A 17,500-nucleotide genomic window follows, 5' to 3' on the forward strand; every position below is an offset into this window, starting at 1 on the left:
TGCAGAAGTTTCACAACACAGTATATATGTGCGACATACAAGCATGTAAGTTTAACAGTCTACCTACTTCATATTTCCAAGTGTTCTTCCCAGTGGTTTACAGCTACCCTGAAGCCAAAGTGTTTTACATACCTCCCTCCTCCCCACCCTGTCCCCAAACACTAAACACTCACACACTGGTTATTGTAGGATTGCTCTTAAGTGATGCACTGCTGGCATTGTTTTTTCCTCCATTCTGTTTACAAAAAGAAAAGCATATAGCATTTGTTGTAAAAGTAGGAACTTTAAAACTATTGACCGTGTCAGTGAGCCTTCTAAAGGAGCTCCTCTTGTTTTATTTTACTTTGAAGTACGGTTCTACTATGAAAAGTGACCATAGAAAAATGACTTTTACCTCAGTGGGCTTGATCTGGAATGCTAAAAAACAAGGTAATTTCAGTATTAAAAAAACCCACACAGTAACAATGGATTTAATTTTGGTACTACAAAATTGCAACTCCAATGTGTCTAAGAATACAAGCTGATCTTTTTTTAAAATTAAGCAGAGCTGTAATCTATCACTGGTCCTAAATAAAACCCCTCAATTTTTTTTAATTGAATCATCTAGAATTTAACACTGATGGTAATCACATTATACAGGTGCAACCGGGCCTATATTACGAAAGACTTGTGTGTGCGTGTGTGTGCATGTGTGTAACTCACATGCATTCAGTGTATCTGATGCAGAGAGTGGTCATACACACACAGACAATTTTCATATGAGAACCAACTCCAGCATCTTCTTCAACTTTTATTTAGAACTTAGGGCACAAAAGCTGAAGAGCTCAAAAGATCAATGATGACTGATGGAGAACATTTCAGTTCCATTCAAGGTCATTTACTTCACACACTTTGGTTTAAATACCAGACTGATCACCAAACTGCTACAAACACATATAAAGCTACTAAAAAGAATATGTCATCGTCATTTCTAAAGAACGTCTTGAATACCTGTCTGATGAATTTGTTGCACTCAGCTGAGCTTGGATATTTGAAATGGGAGAAAAGTTGTGCAGGTAAGCTAATAAAGTAAGCATTTTTACTGCACCACATCAATTTTAGTGTCCTAAGTTTGCTTTGTGTTTTTGTTTTAATACCTCCATTTAACTACTTCATTTAGTAACCGAACCTCAAACCACTAAAACCAAGCAATAAAAGATACCGAGGGTTTAAACAGAAACTAAAAAGCTTCTGTATAAGCCATCTTTAATAAAAATGAATAATTTTATGAGTTTAATTTACTTTAATAAAAACAAAAACATAATTCACCTTTGCCAAGATATGTACTGCCTGCAACAGTTTAAAGAAAGCATGTATTTACAAGACACATCTTCAACATTAAGATGTCTGTGTACCTCATACAGAATAAAAATTGAGCCACTGAACGTAGTGCTAAGTATCACTAAGATACTTGATCATGTAGGTCTCTTCCTTGGCAACAATACAATTTGAAAAAACAGAACAATACACAGATAAATAGGAGAGAGCATCATCAAGTTATTCTCCGTGCTTGCATGATCTCCCCTCCCTCCCCACCCCCCAGAAACTTTGAGTAATTGCTAACATACTTTGAAGCCTTCAGTCATACAGGCTGGCTATGCATTAACAAATTCATTACAGAAAAAGTAAGAACTCCAAAATTTTTCCCTATGTACTAACATATAGAATGAGAATTAGCTAATTAGGCAAATAATCATTTACATAGATATTGCTACCATTACATTGAATTTTAAAATGTCAAAATGAGTTCACCTGTTGCCATCAGTAAAGTGACATCACCGACTTAGCAAATACAACTATAGAACAAAGTAAAATAAACCAATACTTACTGCTTCGTTCAATACCTACCTCGTTTCTTGTTGTAAATAATATTCTTACACAAGAGGTCATTGTGACAGAGTACCACTGGCGATCCTAAATTTGACAGTCTTTCCTTCATCCAGGCCATCTCTTCCTGAAGGACTTGAGGACTTGGAATGTCTCTTAAAAACCTTTTTAGGTATAAGACATTAATATTTAGTATTGTGCCAGAGCAAACAGCTGCAGTGAAATAACTTTATTAGCATCCTCTACCCTCTTATTTCCAACAATTCAATATACCTTCTCTCAAAGTAGGGCACTATCTCCCCTTGCCATCTCTTCAGTCAAATTACGACAATTATTCCCTTCTCCCCATCCAAAAGCAATTCTCTGAAGATTGTCTGTGCTGTAAAAAATAGCAGTCCAAAACTCAGAAGCAGGACTGAGTGCAATCCTGCACTTTTTCAAGGACTATAGATTAAAAGGGATGTAGCGTAACTTTCATTCACTTACTGCTTAAAGCATTATGTTATTTTCCTCAAATAGAATACATAACAGTAATTAAATACCACATGCATCTATACAAGAGTATCTTTTTTTCTCTAGTACAGCAAACACTCAAGTAGCTATTTCATGTTTCAGATTTTCAACTAGTTGCTCAAATTTTTCAGTTTTCTTGAGAATTTTATCTAGCAGAAAATCAAATAATGAAACTTTGCTAGTGCATTCCTTAATTAAAAGGTAGCAAACAGGGCAATAGCATCAGTATTTTTAAGGATATTTTTAAGAATGTTTTAAGCTGGAATTTGCTCATTGAGAGGTATGAAATTTGATACTGTACAAAGACTTCCAAATTATAGCTTAAACTTTGATTTCCCCTTCGTCCCAGAAAAACAGGACTTTGACTCAAGCTTTAGATTACAGCACAGAAACTTTATTCAGGTTAAACACTGCTGCTAGGATTCTTGTTCCTCTCATCCCAACTTCCCAGTGATTTGGGGGGGGGGGGCGGGGGGAAGGGAGGAGGAAAAAAAAAAAAAAAAAAAAAAAGAAAAAGGGAGTTCAAAATCCCCAAACCCAAGTGAAACCATTATCTGTATTCCACAACAGAAAAGATCTGACTGTGCAGACTCCTTTTTCCTCCTCCTCTGTAACACACTCTGGAAGCTTATCCCATCACCAAGTCAACCTTTCATTAGCTTTATTTTTATATAGACTTTCTTACCCAAAAACTGAGATGATGAATTGAACAAATAACATAGAACAGCTAACAGAGGCAGGTTAGAAGGAAGAAAGTACTCCTGCAACCCCAAAAAAACAAACAGCATGCTTTCAGTATTTATTCCAGGACAAATGGCTCTTTGCCTTTGGGGAGACTGGAGATTCTAAGCTGTTAGACACAACTACCTAAAGTACCACCTTCACTGAGCCTTGGTTCTTCATGAATAATAAAGCTACCATCATGTACCATGAAGTGTCTAATCAACACATGCACTATGTGGAGATATAAATATACACACATACACACAATACACCAAGTGAATTAAAAGTTTCATCACATTTGCATTTATAAGCTACTTAGGAGTACAGTAAGACCCAAAGTCTTACATACTTTCAACTGTAGGTGATAACTCAAACTATTTTGTAAATATTCTTCTACCCCTTACCCTGATACAAAGAAGGCAGGGTCAGAGTCAGTCAGAAAAATAGATAATGAAATATCTACCTTTTATTTAGTTCCTCATCTGTAAATTCTGTGGGTATCAGAGAAAAGTATTTCCCCATCTTCAGCCAGAGGTTAGATTTAGGGATCCATCCATTGTGTGCATGAATAGTATGGATTTTAGCAAGCTGTCTGGCAATCAGTCTAAAAAAAATATAAAGTTTAATTTAATGTTACATTTGCAACAGATGGGAGAGTCCTTATCATATCTTCTCCCAGCAACAAGAGAAGACAACAATATATACAATGGTGAATCCAAGGAGGATATGCACAAGACCAGTAGAGCTGTATGGAAGCCTAATGAACAGCCTCCTACAAGACTCAAAGGTCTTTAACAGCACTACTAAAAAGCTTGGTGGCAGGAAGAGCGCATTAGTTCAGTTACAGCATGCATATTTGACTTGTATTTGCAATTTATTCTTCAACTTGCATATCTTTACAAGAGTTGACTCAAATTAGCTGCAGCTCTTAGGCATCAGATACATTTCAGCTTATGTACGAAACGCCAAACCTTGAGATATTTTCTGTTCACTGCTGATACCTTAAAAAAAAATCAGGTCTCCATAGAAGACTATTTTGAACCTATTCACACAAAACAGTGTACTAGAAACCAAGAGATAGGATTCACTTGAATCAAATACAGCCCCCTATGCTGATGTACCACGTTAAATAAATCAATCTCCCGATGGTAACACGCGTTAATAAACGTCTTAGAATAAAATCAATTCTAATATGCACCTTGCTACCTCCCCAGAAGACTACGTATGTTCAGAACTGAAACGCCATGATTAACTAAATCAGAGGATAATGAACTGTCATACAGTAAGAGCATTAAATACTCCTATAACCTGCAGTAAATTGATTTCAGTCTACTCTCATACTAACTTTGAGATTGTCTGGGCCTGACAGAACGCCATAAATGCATCGCAGAACTCAACACAATCAAAACCTTACCTGAAAATATCTGGACTGCACACATGTTCTGGATCCAGCGCTTCTCCCTGCATGAACTCATAGCACAGGCCATTATTGAAAGTACAGTATAGTTGAGGTGCACAGCCATGGGCCTGCAGCACACGGAAACTCTTCACCTCCTCATCTCGATCTACTAAGAGCTCGGTTTTATTTCCATAGATTCTGACTAGAACCACATCATCCGTTATGTCACCCACGTAGCAGCCAATAAGTTTATTGGTGATTCCATCAGTGAACAGCTGAAAAATAAAAATAATGCATAACCTGCTTAGTTTTGCATTTATATTTTGGATGTGCAGGAAAGGGAAAGAGAATGCAAGATTACTCTTTGGTTCACAAAATAAAACGTTTACTAGACTGGGAATTAACAAAAGAAATCTTTAAGATACAGGAAAAAACACGGAGAAAATTTCAAAGCTTTTCCAAGTAACACATGAAGATAGACAAGGAAGACATGAAAACATGCTGCAGTGAAATACAGAAATACTCATGCAGAGTCAGCAACTGAAAGTTCACTATTATAAATAGTTTTCATATAAGCACTCTGAAACTGATGGATTAAAATGGCTGAACTAAAAGCCTCGACAAGACATTTATGCTGCATGCAACATAGGTAGGAAAACAGTTGCTAATACACACCACATGAAAACTAAGACAGTTTTGATGCACTTGAGAACTTCAGCATTTGCTGATCAGTGCCCAAGTATAAAAGGTATTTCTGGAGTCCTAAGCTATTCCTTCTAAAAGGCAGAATTCAGATCAGAAACCCAGTTCAAGTTCAGTGGTTATCTTCCACTGGCCTCAAGTTCTACTGTTTGAGAATGACAGTTCCTGAAGTCACTTACCCTGGCTCCTCTACAAATCTGAGAAAGCACTTCAAGAACAAGACCCCTTCCCCCGCCCCCCAGTCTGCAGCCTCAGGCATCATTCCAAATTTAAAAGTTTCAGGAAAGATTCAATTTTCTGCCGTTTCACTTCACAACTGGTACATGACATTCGAAAGACAAATAAGCATTCTGAGCCCTTATCATTAAAACATATCGGAAAACAATTTTTAAAGCCCTGCAATTTACTTTTGCCTCAGTGACCAGACTATTCACTGACGACAGAATAAACTCAAGGTAAAGCAAACAACTTTCCACAAAAATAAGAACATTAATTAGGCATTATATTTGAATCTAACAACTACCTATTCATTGCCTTCTAAACAATAATGGAGGTATGGATGCAACAACTTCCCAGCTATGGAAAAAAACAATCATAACCTTCTCCTCTCAAGTTTAATGACAGGGGACTAAATAGTCAATAAACAGTGAGGTCCAGGAAATTCCACTAGACAGGCACACAGGATCATGAGTTACTGGGCTGCATGTTCAGAAGCACACTTAATAATGCATTTCTAAATGCACCCTGTGCCTGCAAGAGCAATACAGCAGTTCTCTCCTCTCTTGCAATCTGGGATAGTTTTACAGTTCAGAAAAATAAATCAGATTTGGTTCTTTCAAACTCTTTGCGCCTTGTCAACACAGACTGAATGCTTACAAACTTCCTAGCTGAGCTTTTAAGATATCAGGTAGTATTTTGTCCTAGGCCTGAAGGGGTTACAAGAGAATTCTGTGAAAATAAGCACAATCTCAGAACCAGCTCCAGTACTAAGGCTAGCTATGTTAACTCTTAAAAAGAGGAATGACTCAAAGGATAAGACATTAACCACTGTCAGGTGACAAGCCTACTTTCAGCAACAAGCTACATCAAAAATGAGAATGCCAATGTTTTCATAACTCCTGAACAGCCTCTTGCAAGACTGCTGCAGGTTTAAATGCGAGAGGTAAATGATCTAAAGCTACGGTTCCCATAGCAATTGTAATTTGTACTCGAGTAAACCCTAAAAAAAAAATCTATGCTTTAATTATAGTCCTAGCATGCTTCTTTTCCCACTCTGTTGGCCCTAAAACCTTAAATTAAAACTTAATTAAAAACATAATCCCTCACACAAAATAAAACTTCCTTTCATGACCCTGCACTAAAATAGGTAAGCAGCAGAAAGTAGCTTCAAGTTGGTTAATGCACACATTTAAAAGATAAACAATCTTCCCTCAGATGGATATCTTACAACTTTAACTTAATGTTCTCTTTCATTAATTCTCATTCAGGCTTTTTTGGCACATGCAAGAGACAAATGGAGATGTGTTCTGATCACCTTTATTAGCCCTTTTTCAAACTATGTAGGTGCTCAACCCTCTTAACACTGCAAGCAGCTTTTATTTAAAGGCAACCTGAACACTCTGGGGACAATAACTTTAACTCTTAACTGTAACACAAGCGGGAAAAGCAGCCCAATATTGAAACATGTTTCAGCAGAATGAAAATACTCAGTTTTCAACAAGTTGGATACCTTATTAACTGATATCTCTTCACTCATCCTTCCTCTCTTTCTTCTCTCAAGCTGGAAGCCAGACCCAAAACAAGAACACTGACAAATGTGAGAAGTCTGTTGCATTTCAGACTTCATACTAAATGAAATAATTTTTTTTCTTTTATTAAAACACATGTCAATAACAGGCAACTTCTCTACATGCATTTTCGCCCTTTAGGATCCAATTTTTTTTCCAAAGCCAAACACAAAAAGTCAGAAACTGACATTTGTGGTGGGGTTCCCCCCCCCCCCCCCCCGCCCCAAGAGGTGGCTTTATTTTGAAGAAGAAAAAAAAATGAAGAAAAAAAATAACCACCACTTTCATTCAAACACAAGCAACAAGCTCATTTACAAGTCTCAGGGGTCTGGAGAAATCAAGCATAAGGAATAATTTGTAAACACTGAAGAAAAAATTCTGAAACTAGGTTAAGTTTCTCCACTTAGGAAGACAGAGAGATTTCACAGTGGAAGATTATGTATTTTGGCTATTACATCTTGGTTTCCCCAGCATCCTATGTGGTGAGGTGAACGTGCTCCATAACAGATGCAGAAAAGGGTAGAGAACTTTATTTGTCATCACAGCAACAAGAGAGAGCTCAAGAGAGAGCTGAAGAGAGACCCGGAAAGGCAGAGAATATGAAGGTACTCTATATGTTTAAACATTTAAGAACACTCAGTCTTGCAGAAATAGATTCAATAGATCATTTTCTTTCCCCCTACACAAGACAACCATAAACTCAAATAATCTTGCTTACATGATTCACTCACAATTAAGACTTCACAATTTAGGGGCAAGTTTTATTGCAAGCTATCATCTTAAAATAAGACCTAGAGGCCTTCTTTTGGCAAGCCATTCCACACAAGTTTTAATGCACATTTTAATGCAAGAACCAATGCCTTTGTATTTATGGAGCAATCAAATACTACTACTTCTGTCCACACAGAAGTGTGGACAAAATAAGGTAGTTACCTGTGATGGAAGTCACAACTGATCTGTTAACATCAATAGCATCATTCTATTTGAAGTAAAAAAATCAACAGAATCAGATTACAAGGTTTGAGATATTTGAAAAGAAAGATTTTTGAAAGAGATTAGCTCCTAAATATTTATTTAGCTACTAAATATTTATTTATAGTTAACCTTATATTTATTTATATATTTAGCTCCTAAGTATTTTTCAAAACAGTTCATTTCATTACTGCACTCACTTCTTAACAGACAGTTTCAGTACATATCTTCTTCACTACACCAATCCATAGTTACCTTGCTTACAGCCAAAAAGAGGATTTATTGATTCTAATCTCACTAAATTTACTAGGAATTGTACTAGTAGACTTTCACTGATAAATCTTCAGAGGTAGTTTTCACACGCACACACAAATCACTTACACAATTTCCACATGCTAAACTAGAGACGGGATGAAAACATCTTTTAGCTCTACACACAACCATCACTTGTTATCAAAGATAAATGTATAACAGTGTGCAGAGCCAGAATAAGAGACAAGTAATGCAGAATCTTTGCCTTCAACAGTTTTTGTAACAGCTAATACTAATTTTAAATTGTTACAATGTTAACTAGTGCAAATGTATGAAAAACACTGTACCTTTTAGTATCAAACCTCCAGGTTTTCATATTAAAACAAATACAACTGTACTCTAACACTATCCTATCTTTCTGATTGACATACATGCAGAATTTTAAGTACGTAAGCATATTATTGCAATACAGCACATGATATCAAGATAAGGATGATGTGCTTGAAGAACGTTACCTTATTTAACCAAATACAGTATTTAAATATTTCAAGTGTCATAATTAAACCTTCATGTTATAATATATCCATTCATAACTCCCTTAAGTTTAATCTAGCAGCAAACCAACGTATAAGTACTCTTCCCATACAGTTTTGCATAAAAACAGAATTGTTAAGTCACAAGAAAGTTAGAAGAGTTCACCACCAAAATCTAGAGTTACCTGCTTCTGAGAAGCCATGAAGATTGGAAGTATATACCTCACGTTCTTAGCTAGCATCCAGTTAAGGCAACTTACTTAAGTTCATGCTTAAGTGCTTTAAAAAAAGGGGGGGGGGAGAACTTGTTTAGTGGCATCAATAGGTACAACAGATATGCAGAAACAGGGTGAAGACCTTCAGTTCAAACAGCAGATGTTTTTGAGAATAAAGAGCGCTTTGCCCAGAGGTAGGTCCTGATTTGTCCAACAAGGTACCTTGAAACATGTTACACATCAAATCTCTAACAATCACATCTTCAGTGAAAGTCCCTGCAAAAAGCAAGTCAACCTTACACCAAAGAAATCTTCCAAGAAGCAACTCCACACAAGTGCATTCCAGACCTATTACTGTCAAAGCATTTCACACAGCTGGTGTCAATACAGGTTGCCTGAGGAACCACGTACCTAGCTCTGGAACAGTGCCTTTTCCCCTCCCCTGCCTCACCCTTTTTCACAGTATTCAGGGTCATGCCCGGACTCCATTCTAATCTTTTCAGTCTTGTATAGGTATGCCAACATCTGGGCCAACAGTCTGGATAAAGCCATTAAAAAGACAACATTATTTGAATCAGTAGAGTCTGAAACCGGGCACAGACTTCAGGACAGAAAACTGAATTTGCTGCACAGGGTTCTTATTTTGGAACGCCTTATCAAAATCAAAACCAAAAATGCCTAAAGCCCAGGAGCAGCAGCTCAGTTTCTGGCCACTGTTTTGCTGCCCTGGGCAGCAAAAGTAATCAAAATTATTCTACTGTTTTGCCACTCCTATTCAACCAGGTGAAATAAACAGATCACATTCATGAACACAATGAATACCATTATTAAAAGGATTGCATCAACTCACTTGCGGATCAGATGAACGTGATTGCTACCAACACATCAAGAACAAACACACACCTGACTAAGTATAAGGAGAGGAACCAAAATAATTGATGTAACTGTAACACAGTTACAAAAAGGAAAGTAGCAGTGGAATTAATCCCCTTAATGAAACAAGAGAGGGGAAACAGAACAGGTAAATAATAAGAAGTTATACTCAAATCAAGCACTCAAGACAAACATTCTGGAAAAAGCTGAATACTTAAGCACTATAAAACTATTGAGCAACAGCATATATAAAAATAGTTTTTAACTACCAAGAACCCAAATTTAAGAATCCAACTAACCTTAAAGGATCTAAATGATAAGCATTGAGCACAAACGTCAAGCAATTTATTTGTTTTACAGAAAATACTAGGGGTAATATTTAGAACTGAACATAATGCTTCTGACGGTATCTCAAACACTGTATGAGGTTCTAGTACACACATACAACTTATTAAGAAGAGGCAGATATAGACTTCTGAAAAGACAGCTAGTCTAAGTAGTAACACTGTCTCATCCTAGGCATAATATGTTAATTAGGATGGCATAGTTTTGGCCAAGGAAGTGAAAACAAGGCAGGGTTATTTACTGACTATTAGGAAACACTTTGTGGAAGTTGAAAATACCTTGTTTGCCATAACTAAATGAATACTGCTGAAACGCAGCGTTACAGTTCCTACCCTGTCATTGCAGGATGGACAGAAAAAAGTGAAAATCTGTTGAAGTAAGACGGACCAGAACCTATAAGTATTAGACTCACTCCTCCAGTCTGAAGTCCACTGTTTTTTAATCTGATGGCAAAGAGGGAAAACAAATGAGGGGGAATAATTCCCAGCATACACTAGTACCATTTCAAATCACTGGAACTTCTGCTACCATTGTCGAAGTCTTACTAAACAGCTCTCAAAAGCAGCTTGCTTTTCCTCCTATACAGAATGGCATTACATAAAAGGCCAAGCTCTAAGTTCATCAGAAATAGCGACAGCCCAAAAAAACATAGGCATAAGTAGCACTGACAAAAAAAGAAACAGTAAGAATTAGATTTGCCTGCATCGTTTTGATGGGCACACTTCTGGCCGCTGCACAAGTGTTTTGTCACACTGCACAGGTCTATTAGTGTCTCAAAACAAGTCTCATTAGTGTTAATAAATAAAACTTACAAGGAAATTGGACTCCCTCACCTGATAATTGCAGAACTCTACTTTTTATTAACATCTACTTAGAACATGCTGCTATAAGTAATTATTTACACCCAGAAGGCCTTTTATTTATTGCTTCTTAAAAAGGCAGAAGAGTCAGCTTACTTTTCTAGTCATATTATTCAGAACAGATAACTTCCGTTACCCATTATGAAATAAACATTTAATGCTGTCTACTTATAAGACAAAAACATAATACTCATGTTATTATTTCATTTAAAGCGCCTTTCTGTAGTACTTGAAGAATCAGCTTAAAACGTCTTGCCTGAAAATTAAAACTGAGATGCAGTAGAGCAAAATAGTGATTCTATAGCAAAAGCATCAGCAGCGCAGCATAAATAGAGAGCAAACTCTCACTACAAGGACAAGAAAGGATAATCAGTAAACTCTGCAAGGCCACATGGAAGAAGATAGAAGAAACTATAAGATGTGATTAACAGTAGGCAGAAAATTCTGGAAATGAGAAATACAGACAGCCAACAGAAGTGAAGAACATGAAGTTCATAAGATAAGTCACCAGCTAGATTTTGGTACTCTTGTAATCTGAAAGTAAATATTTAAATATTTACTTATCACAATGTGATAAGTACTTCCAGGTGAAGTGAGGCTAAGCTATATCCACATTTTGACAACATTTCTCAAAACAATATTTATACCGACCCGCAATCCAGGTGAGAGATAAGAGGAGGAGATTAAAACTTTCTAAGCTTTGGGAACAAATACAAATCATTTACTGAAATACAGACTGAAAATGAAAAACTGCAAATGAGTTACTCAAGTGCAGTCACAGAAAGAGAGATGGCACAAACAAGAAACACCAAGTGAGTCCAGGAAGAGCAGAAAAGCCTCAACCACGATGCGAAGCATCTTTGAGATTAAGTGCACTCAAAAAAGCACTCTTATCAGCACTGGCCATGCTGTTAAGATTCCTGAAAATTACATGTGATGGGTATGTTTCCATCTCATAACTAAACAGTTACAAAAATCTCGTATCTGATCCTTTTGCTCCAGATGTCCAAAATTATGAAAACCAAATTACGATCACATCGCTCAAGCACAAACAGGCAGATATACTGTTTCACAGGGGCAAAGTAGAGAGCATTTATTGCCCACAGCAGAGGTGTGAAATCAAGCTGATCCTCTTACAAACTGGCGGTTACAATCATAAGAAGAGAAACAACGAAAGCAGTATTGTACTACTGGAAAAAAAGAATAGTGAAGTTTTAGCATAAATAAGCAGTAGTTTCCCTGATTTTGTTTCTGCACCCCAGACTGCGCAGTAAAGTCTCTAGAACGGAACGGGAAACTTTAATGCATTCTTCTTAAAATTCTGCAAGCATTACACTTTAAAGAATGTATTGTAAGATGATACTTTACCTTTTCTGGGAGAGCACAGTCTATACAGGCATGTCCATAAGCATACATCTCCCAGAAACCTGATCTATTGAAACAAGGCTAGTTATTTCTCCATCTGTTCCTTCTATAGCTACCCTTAAAAAAAAAAAGAGGGTAGGACAAGAGGAAAACGTAGACCTTAAGAAAATTCTCACATATTCACCTTGGCTTACAAGAAACTCATCACTCAAAGATCCCCTGACTCTGGCACCATATCCTCTAGATCACTACACTTGACAGTTGAAAGCCAATGTCTACATGAGTTTAGTAGTCGCATAATCATGAACTAGCACTACTTGGTGTTAAGAGTACTGAGACTAAAAGGAAGCCAGTAAATTAATGGCACCATTCTAGGTTAAGTTAGGACACAGATTGAACTACCAGTCTTTTACTGAACTCTCACAGCACCCAGCCATATGAGCAGCATGGAGAAAGCAACACCACTACAACCACGCTAAACAGTATTACTTGAACATTTCTGGCTACCAAACTGCCAACTGTGCAGCTTTGAGTAAGAATTCAGGTGGGTTTTTTTGTTTTGTTTTTGGTTTTTTTGGAAAGGCATTAGCTTAAATTTCACATCCTCCATATTCCCAACATAAAGAGCATTTAAAAATAGATCCAGTAGTCTATTATAAAATACTATACACAGATATAATGTCATCCCTTGAAAGGGCTATTTCTGATCTAGATGTGTGACTAGATGAGAAAGTTACTTTTGTTTATGACAGAAGAATCCTCCAAACAGAAATTAAGTATTTTCCATCTTGCTTGTGGAGAATATTCACCTATCTAAGAAAGTACAGTCAACATCAGGAAACTAGCTTAAGACTTGTAAAATGATGAATTGTTTTACATTTTTCTACACACGCTGTGGTTTTAAAAAAAAAAATTACAGTTAACTCTGAAAAATAACACTGACCTCAAAGGAGTCTAAGATTTTATTTTAACAACTCCAAGAATTGATTTCCTGCTCCTCCTGTTAGAGGCCATGTGAAAAAAAAAAAAACAACCAAACAAAAAAAACCCCACAGACACACAACCGAACATCTTAGATAGCTATCTTGCTTTCCAATGGTTATTCCAAAAGTCCATAGCATATGTTTATGCCATTACATAGCCAGATCAAAAGCTGTTATCTGAGCACATATTAATCATCTGCAATTAGAATCGGAGACATCAATACAATCTGACACACCTATGGCACACACACCCAGACTACATCATGCACTGTGAGGTGGCATATGGTTACCTAAGACTTCACAGCATGTTTGATTGCTGCCCCACCCTCTCATATCACAAAACTTCCTTTACATTCCTTTACAACAGGTGATTATCAAGCTCCGATAATCAGAATGAAGACGCTAACCCAGCCTCAAAAGATATTCAATACTGCCTAAACTTCCCACTTATTGTGAGACTGCATTTAAGGTGGACTTCAAATAGGTTTTTCATAATGCAGCAGTAAGGCAGTCTATTCCAAAATCCTAAATTTTCTTGGTTTTTTTCTCCATTCAACACTATTCTATTTAGATATATCTATCATTTCAGTACATCAATCTGTGACTTCTTCCCCAATTACGCATTGAAGTCACGGTCCTTGCCTTTTCGGTAGCAACTACTTTCACTACTGAAAGTCACAACATCCTAAAAACAGCTAAGCAATAATAAAAAAAATTCTCTTGCAAATTTAATATCATCAAGATACAAAATAAAACGTTACTATTCAATGCTTTAATTTCCCATGAGACTAATACTTCTGTTCCCATTCAATTATTTCAAAGCTTTAAATACCAAATGCAGCCTGTTTAAATAAATTGTTAAGCATTTTAACTAATTAAAAAAACCTGAATCTAGTCACAGCTCATGGAAAAAAATACCGAGATCTAAACCAGTAAAAAAGTGGCAGCCCAAAAAATACTGCCTGTAGGAAAACTGTTGAGCACATAAATGGGGGGGGGGGGGGGGGGAGAGAGTAAAGAGACAGGGAGAAAAGCTAACCTGCTAAATAAAGAAAAAAGGAAAGAGTAATGCTGTTTTGTTGATGGGAGTACAGATCTTTATAAGCATGGTCCTGTCTTGTGCGATCACAATGCATAACTACAGGAGTAAGTTCTTGGAAAGAATAATAAAAAGCTGCAACAGCATTTATGGTCACATAAAACACTGATAAATGCTAAGACATGTAGACATGTATATCTTGGTAACAAAGAACACTAAAAAACAAGCAAGGTCCCACTATTTCAGGAAAAAAATTGCTAAGACACTTATTTGGAGACAATCTGCAACAGAGTTCTACAGAAGAGCTTGCGGGGCGGGGGCAGCAAAGGTTGAATTCGAGAAGCTGATCTCCTTCGTAAAACTGTTATATTTTCCCTTCCATACCTCAGATTTGGACAAAGATTACCATTTTCTAGAATGCCATTTTTATCATTTTAGATTTCTGAATGATCACATAGCTAAATTTTAGGCCCTGAGGATATCATGCTTGTCTATCCAAATAATCATTGTGTAAGCAACTACTATTAAGCCTCTTTATTAGTAACAGCAGCCACAGTTCACTTATTCTCAATATTAAACATTTAATTTGTACTTCTGTCCCTTTTGAAGTGTTTTTTTTTTCCTGTTTTGTAACATGAAACCACAGAATGGCAAGTATGAAATAGTATATTGAACTTTAAGGAATCCTTCACTATGAACAGATCTACAAGATGTGGAATAGGTCATGGCATAAGCACATCCTGAGTTTGCATCTGCTGACGTGATCACCAACATTTCACTGATCTTCCAAACACTGATCTTCAAGCACTAACACAGAGCAATCTCCATAAGAGAAATTAAAAAAACCACACAAACAAAACAAAGATAAAAACACTCGAAATAGGCAATAAAGATTCCAAATTCTGATTGCATTCTTATGTTAAGAAGGCTGATAAAACTTCTTCATGACAGTAAGGGTTAAGAAAAGGTTTTGTATCTATCTGATTAATAATGAATTGTCCAGTAAATACTAGAATGACCACTGTCACAGTTTAAACTTTGCGCTAACTCAAAACAGGGCTTGAAAATGAACAGTGCTGAGTTTTGAAGGGCATCTATTTTTGTGAAATCTGTAAAACTTTTTCCTGTATTCACTGCAACCAACTTCTGAGTTAAGCAAGCAGTGAGCTTGAGCAGGAGTTTGGAATAGAGGCCTGCAGAGATCCATTCCAAATAAAATTAAGTCTATGATCCTGTGGCTAAAATCAGACGGCACAGAATCAGAACTCACTACTGCAAAAGGCATTGTTTGTTTTTTTTTTTCTTATGATATTGGTTTGCATTACTGTAAAGTAGGAGAAAGCAAACTTCAGAAATTTAAGAGGTAAAAATAGAACACTCAGTTCTACGTGGTTCCTCGTACAGCCTTAGGTGACCACCACACAGAGTAACTAATGAAGACCAGCATTTAGACAGCAAAATTTTGTTTCTCCTTACAAATATAACATAACTTGAGTATCTGTACTGTTCTGTAGTGAAAATAGTCACACATAATTAGAGATAGAGAACGTATGTTACAGTAACACTGGTTGTGATTCAACAAGTATTAAGCAATGGAGATTCTATAGGCTTTCTGATAAATGCTGCAGTAAAATGCTCATTTAAGCACAGAAGATTTAAATGATTTTTAATCCTCTGTCCTACAGGTACATTCTATGCTATGATTCAAAACTCTTATTTTTTTAAGATATATTCACTAATATACTTTAATACTAATTAAATACTTAAAGATATTTAATTAATATACTTTACTAAGTATATTCATTAATATACTTAAATACTTTAGTAATTTATTAATATACTTAAATACCTTATGAGAAGTGAGGATTAAGCAGAAGAATTTTTAACCCCATTGTTTCAGAATTATTTAGCTGACTGACCAAGCTGGCAAATACACCACAGTAAATTTCTGCAAGATAAGTCAATAAATTTTTATAGGTCAAACTCTTGGCTCTTCATCTTCTTACTAATTGTTTTGACCCAAGAAGCACTAAGAGCAAAGGTATCCAAGTGCGGAGTTCAAAAGAAGTCCATATTCCTGAGCAGTTCTTTGCACCTAACAAGGTTCTTAATCTGCTTTGCTATGGTGCTGCTGTTTCAGATTAGTCAAGCATATTTTCCACACGATGCATGATTCTCGTTTTCATCTCCCTCCTAAACATATGGACCTTTAAGGAGGAAAATTTAAGGTAGACCTTCTGTTTGCCCCACTGTCTTAAAAAAAAAAAAAAAAAAAAAAGGTAATCTTTCATTTCAGCATCTTACTCTATGTGATGTGTGTGTAACTAACACATTGCAGCAGTGATAGCTGGGATAAAACTAGTTTCAAACCACATGCATTCTTGCTTATTACTTTTATATAGCAGTTTAAAAATAGACTAAAAATAAAAGGCTAACTAAGAGCTTCAGGAATAGGATGTTCTTCCATTGTACTAAAAGACCCATAAGAGGGAAAAAAAAGTTTATAAAAAGAGTTAATGTAACTTGGTCGAAATAAACTTCAGGTAATTTTTGGACACAAATTCCTAACCACAGACAGTAGTTTATTACTTTACTCTTGCAGGACCAGTCAAGAGCCCTTTGCCCTGGTTCCACATGAATAGTATCAGTGGTTTTTATTCTGTTAATTGCTTCTTTCAAAAGAGGGTGGTGGAAGAAGGAAGTAGCATTTTTTTAAACCGATTAGAACTTTCGCAAAAGGTGAAGGTCAGCCCTCCTTAAGAGGAAAAGGTTTCAGTTTCATTTATTAGTTTTCGTTATGACAGAAAAAAAAATCCTGTTGAGAACTACCTTCATCATACAACTAGAAGAATATATACATTGTAACATCTCTGTTTAGTATCCTTTATCCTGCAGAAGGCATTAGACTGTTGTAAAGCTATTTTCATTGTACCTCAAGAGAAGACATTCCCTCCCTGAAGGTTAATATCTCCTATATTTTGAGAGTGTAGGTAAATTATGCCTGTGGCCCTCAAGGAAATTACCTGGAGGAAAATATTAGCTTTATTTTTATACTAACTGGATTTATGTATGT

At 36.3% G+C, this 17,500-nt stretch overlaps 1 protein-coding gene across 2 annotated transcripts in view; it reads right to left on the minus strand.

Annotated features, from left to right (window-relative positions):
* ETNK1 (ethanolamine kinase 1) overlaps positions 1–17,500 on the minus strand; it is a 33,531-nt gene that overhangs the window by 14,419 nt on the left and 1,612 nt on the right. For both annotated transcript variants that reach the window (XM_068949234.1, XM_068949228.1), the window contains exons 2-4: positions 4,517–4,776; positions 3,566–3,706; positions 1,888–2,030 (exon numbers count right to left, since the gene is read on the minus strand). In XM_068949234.1, the coding sequence (XP_068805335.1) occupies positions 1,888–2,030; positions 3,566–3,706; positions 4,517–4,776 (544 nt within the window). The remainder of the gene's footprint in view (positions 1–1,887; positions 2,031–3,565; positions 3,707–4,516; positions 4,777–17,500) is intronic.

Source organism: Struthio camelus, chromosome 1, assembly GCF_040807025.1.
Source record: "Struthio camelus isolate bStrCam1 chromosome 1, bStrCam1.hap1, whole genome shotgun sequence".
NCBI lineage: Eukaryota > Metazoa > Chordata > Aves > Struthioniformes > Struthionidae > Struthio > Struthio camelus.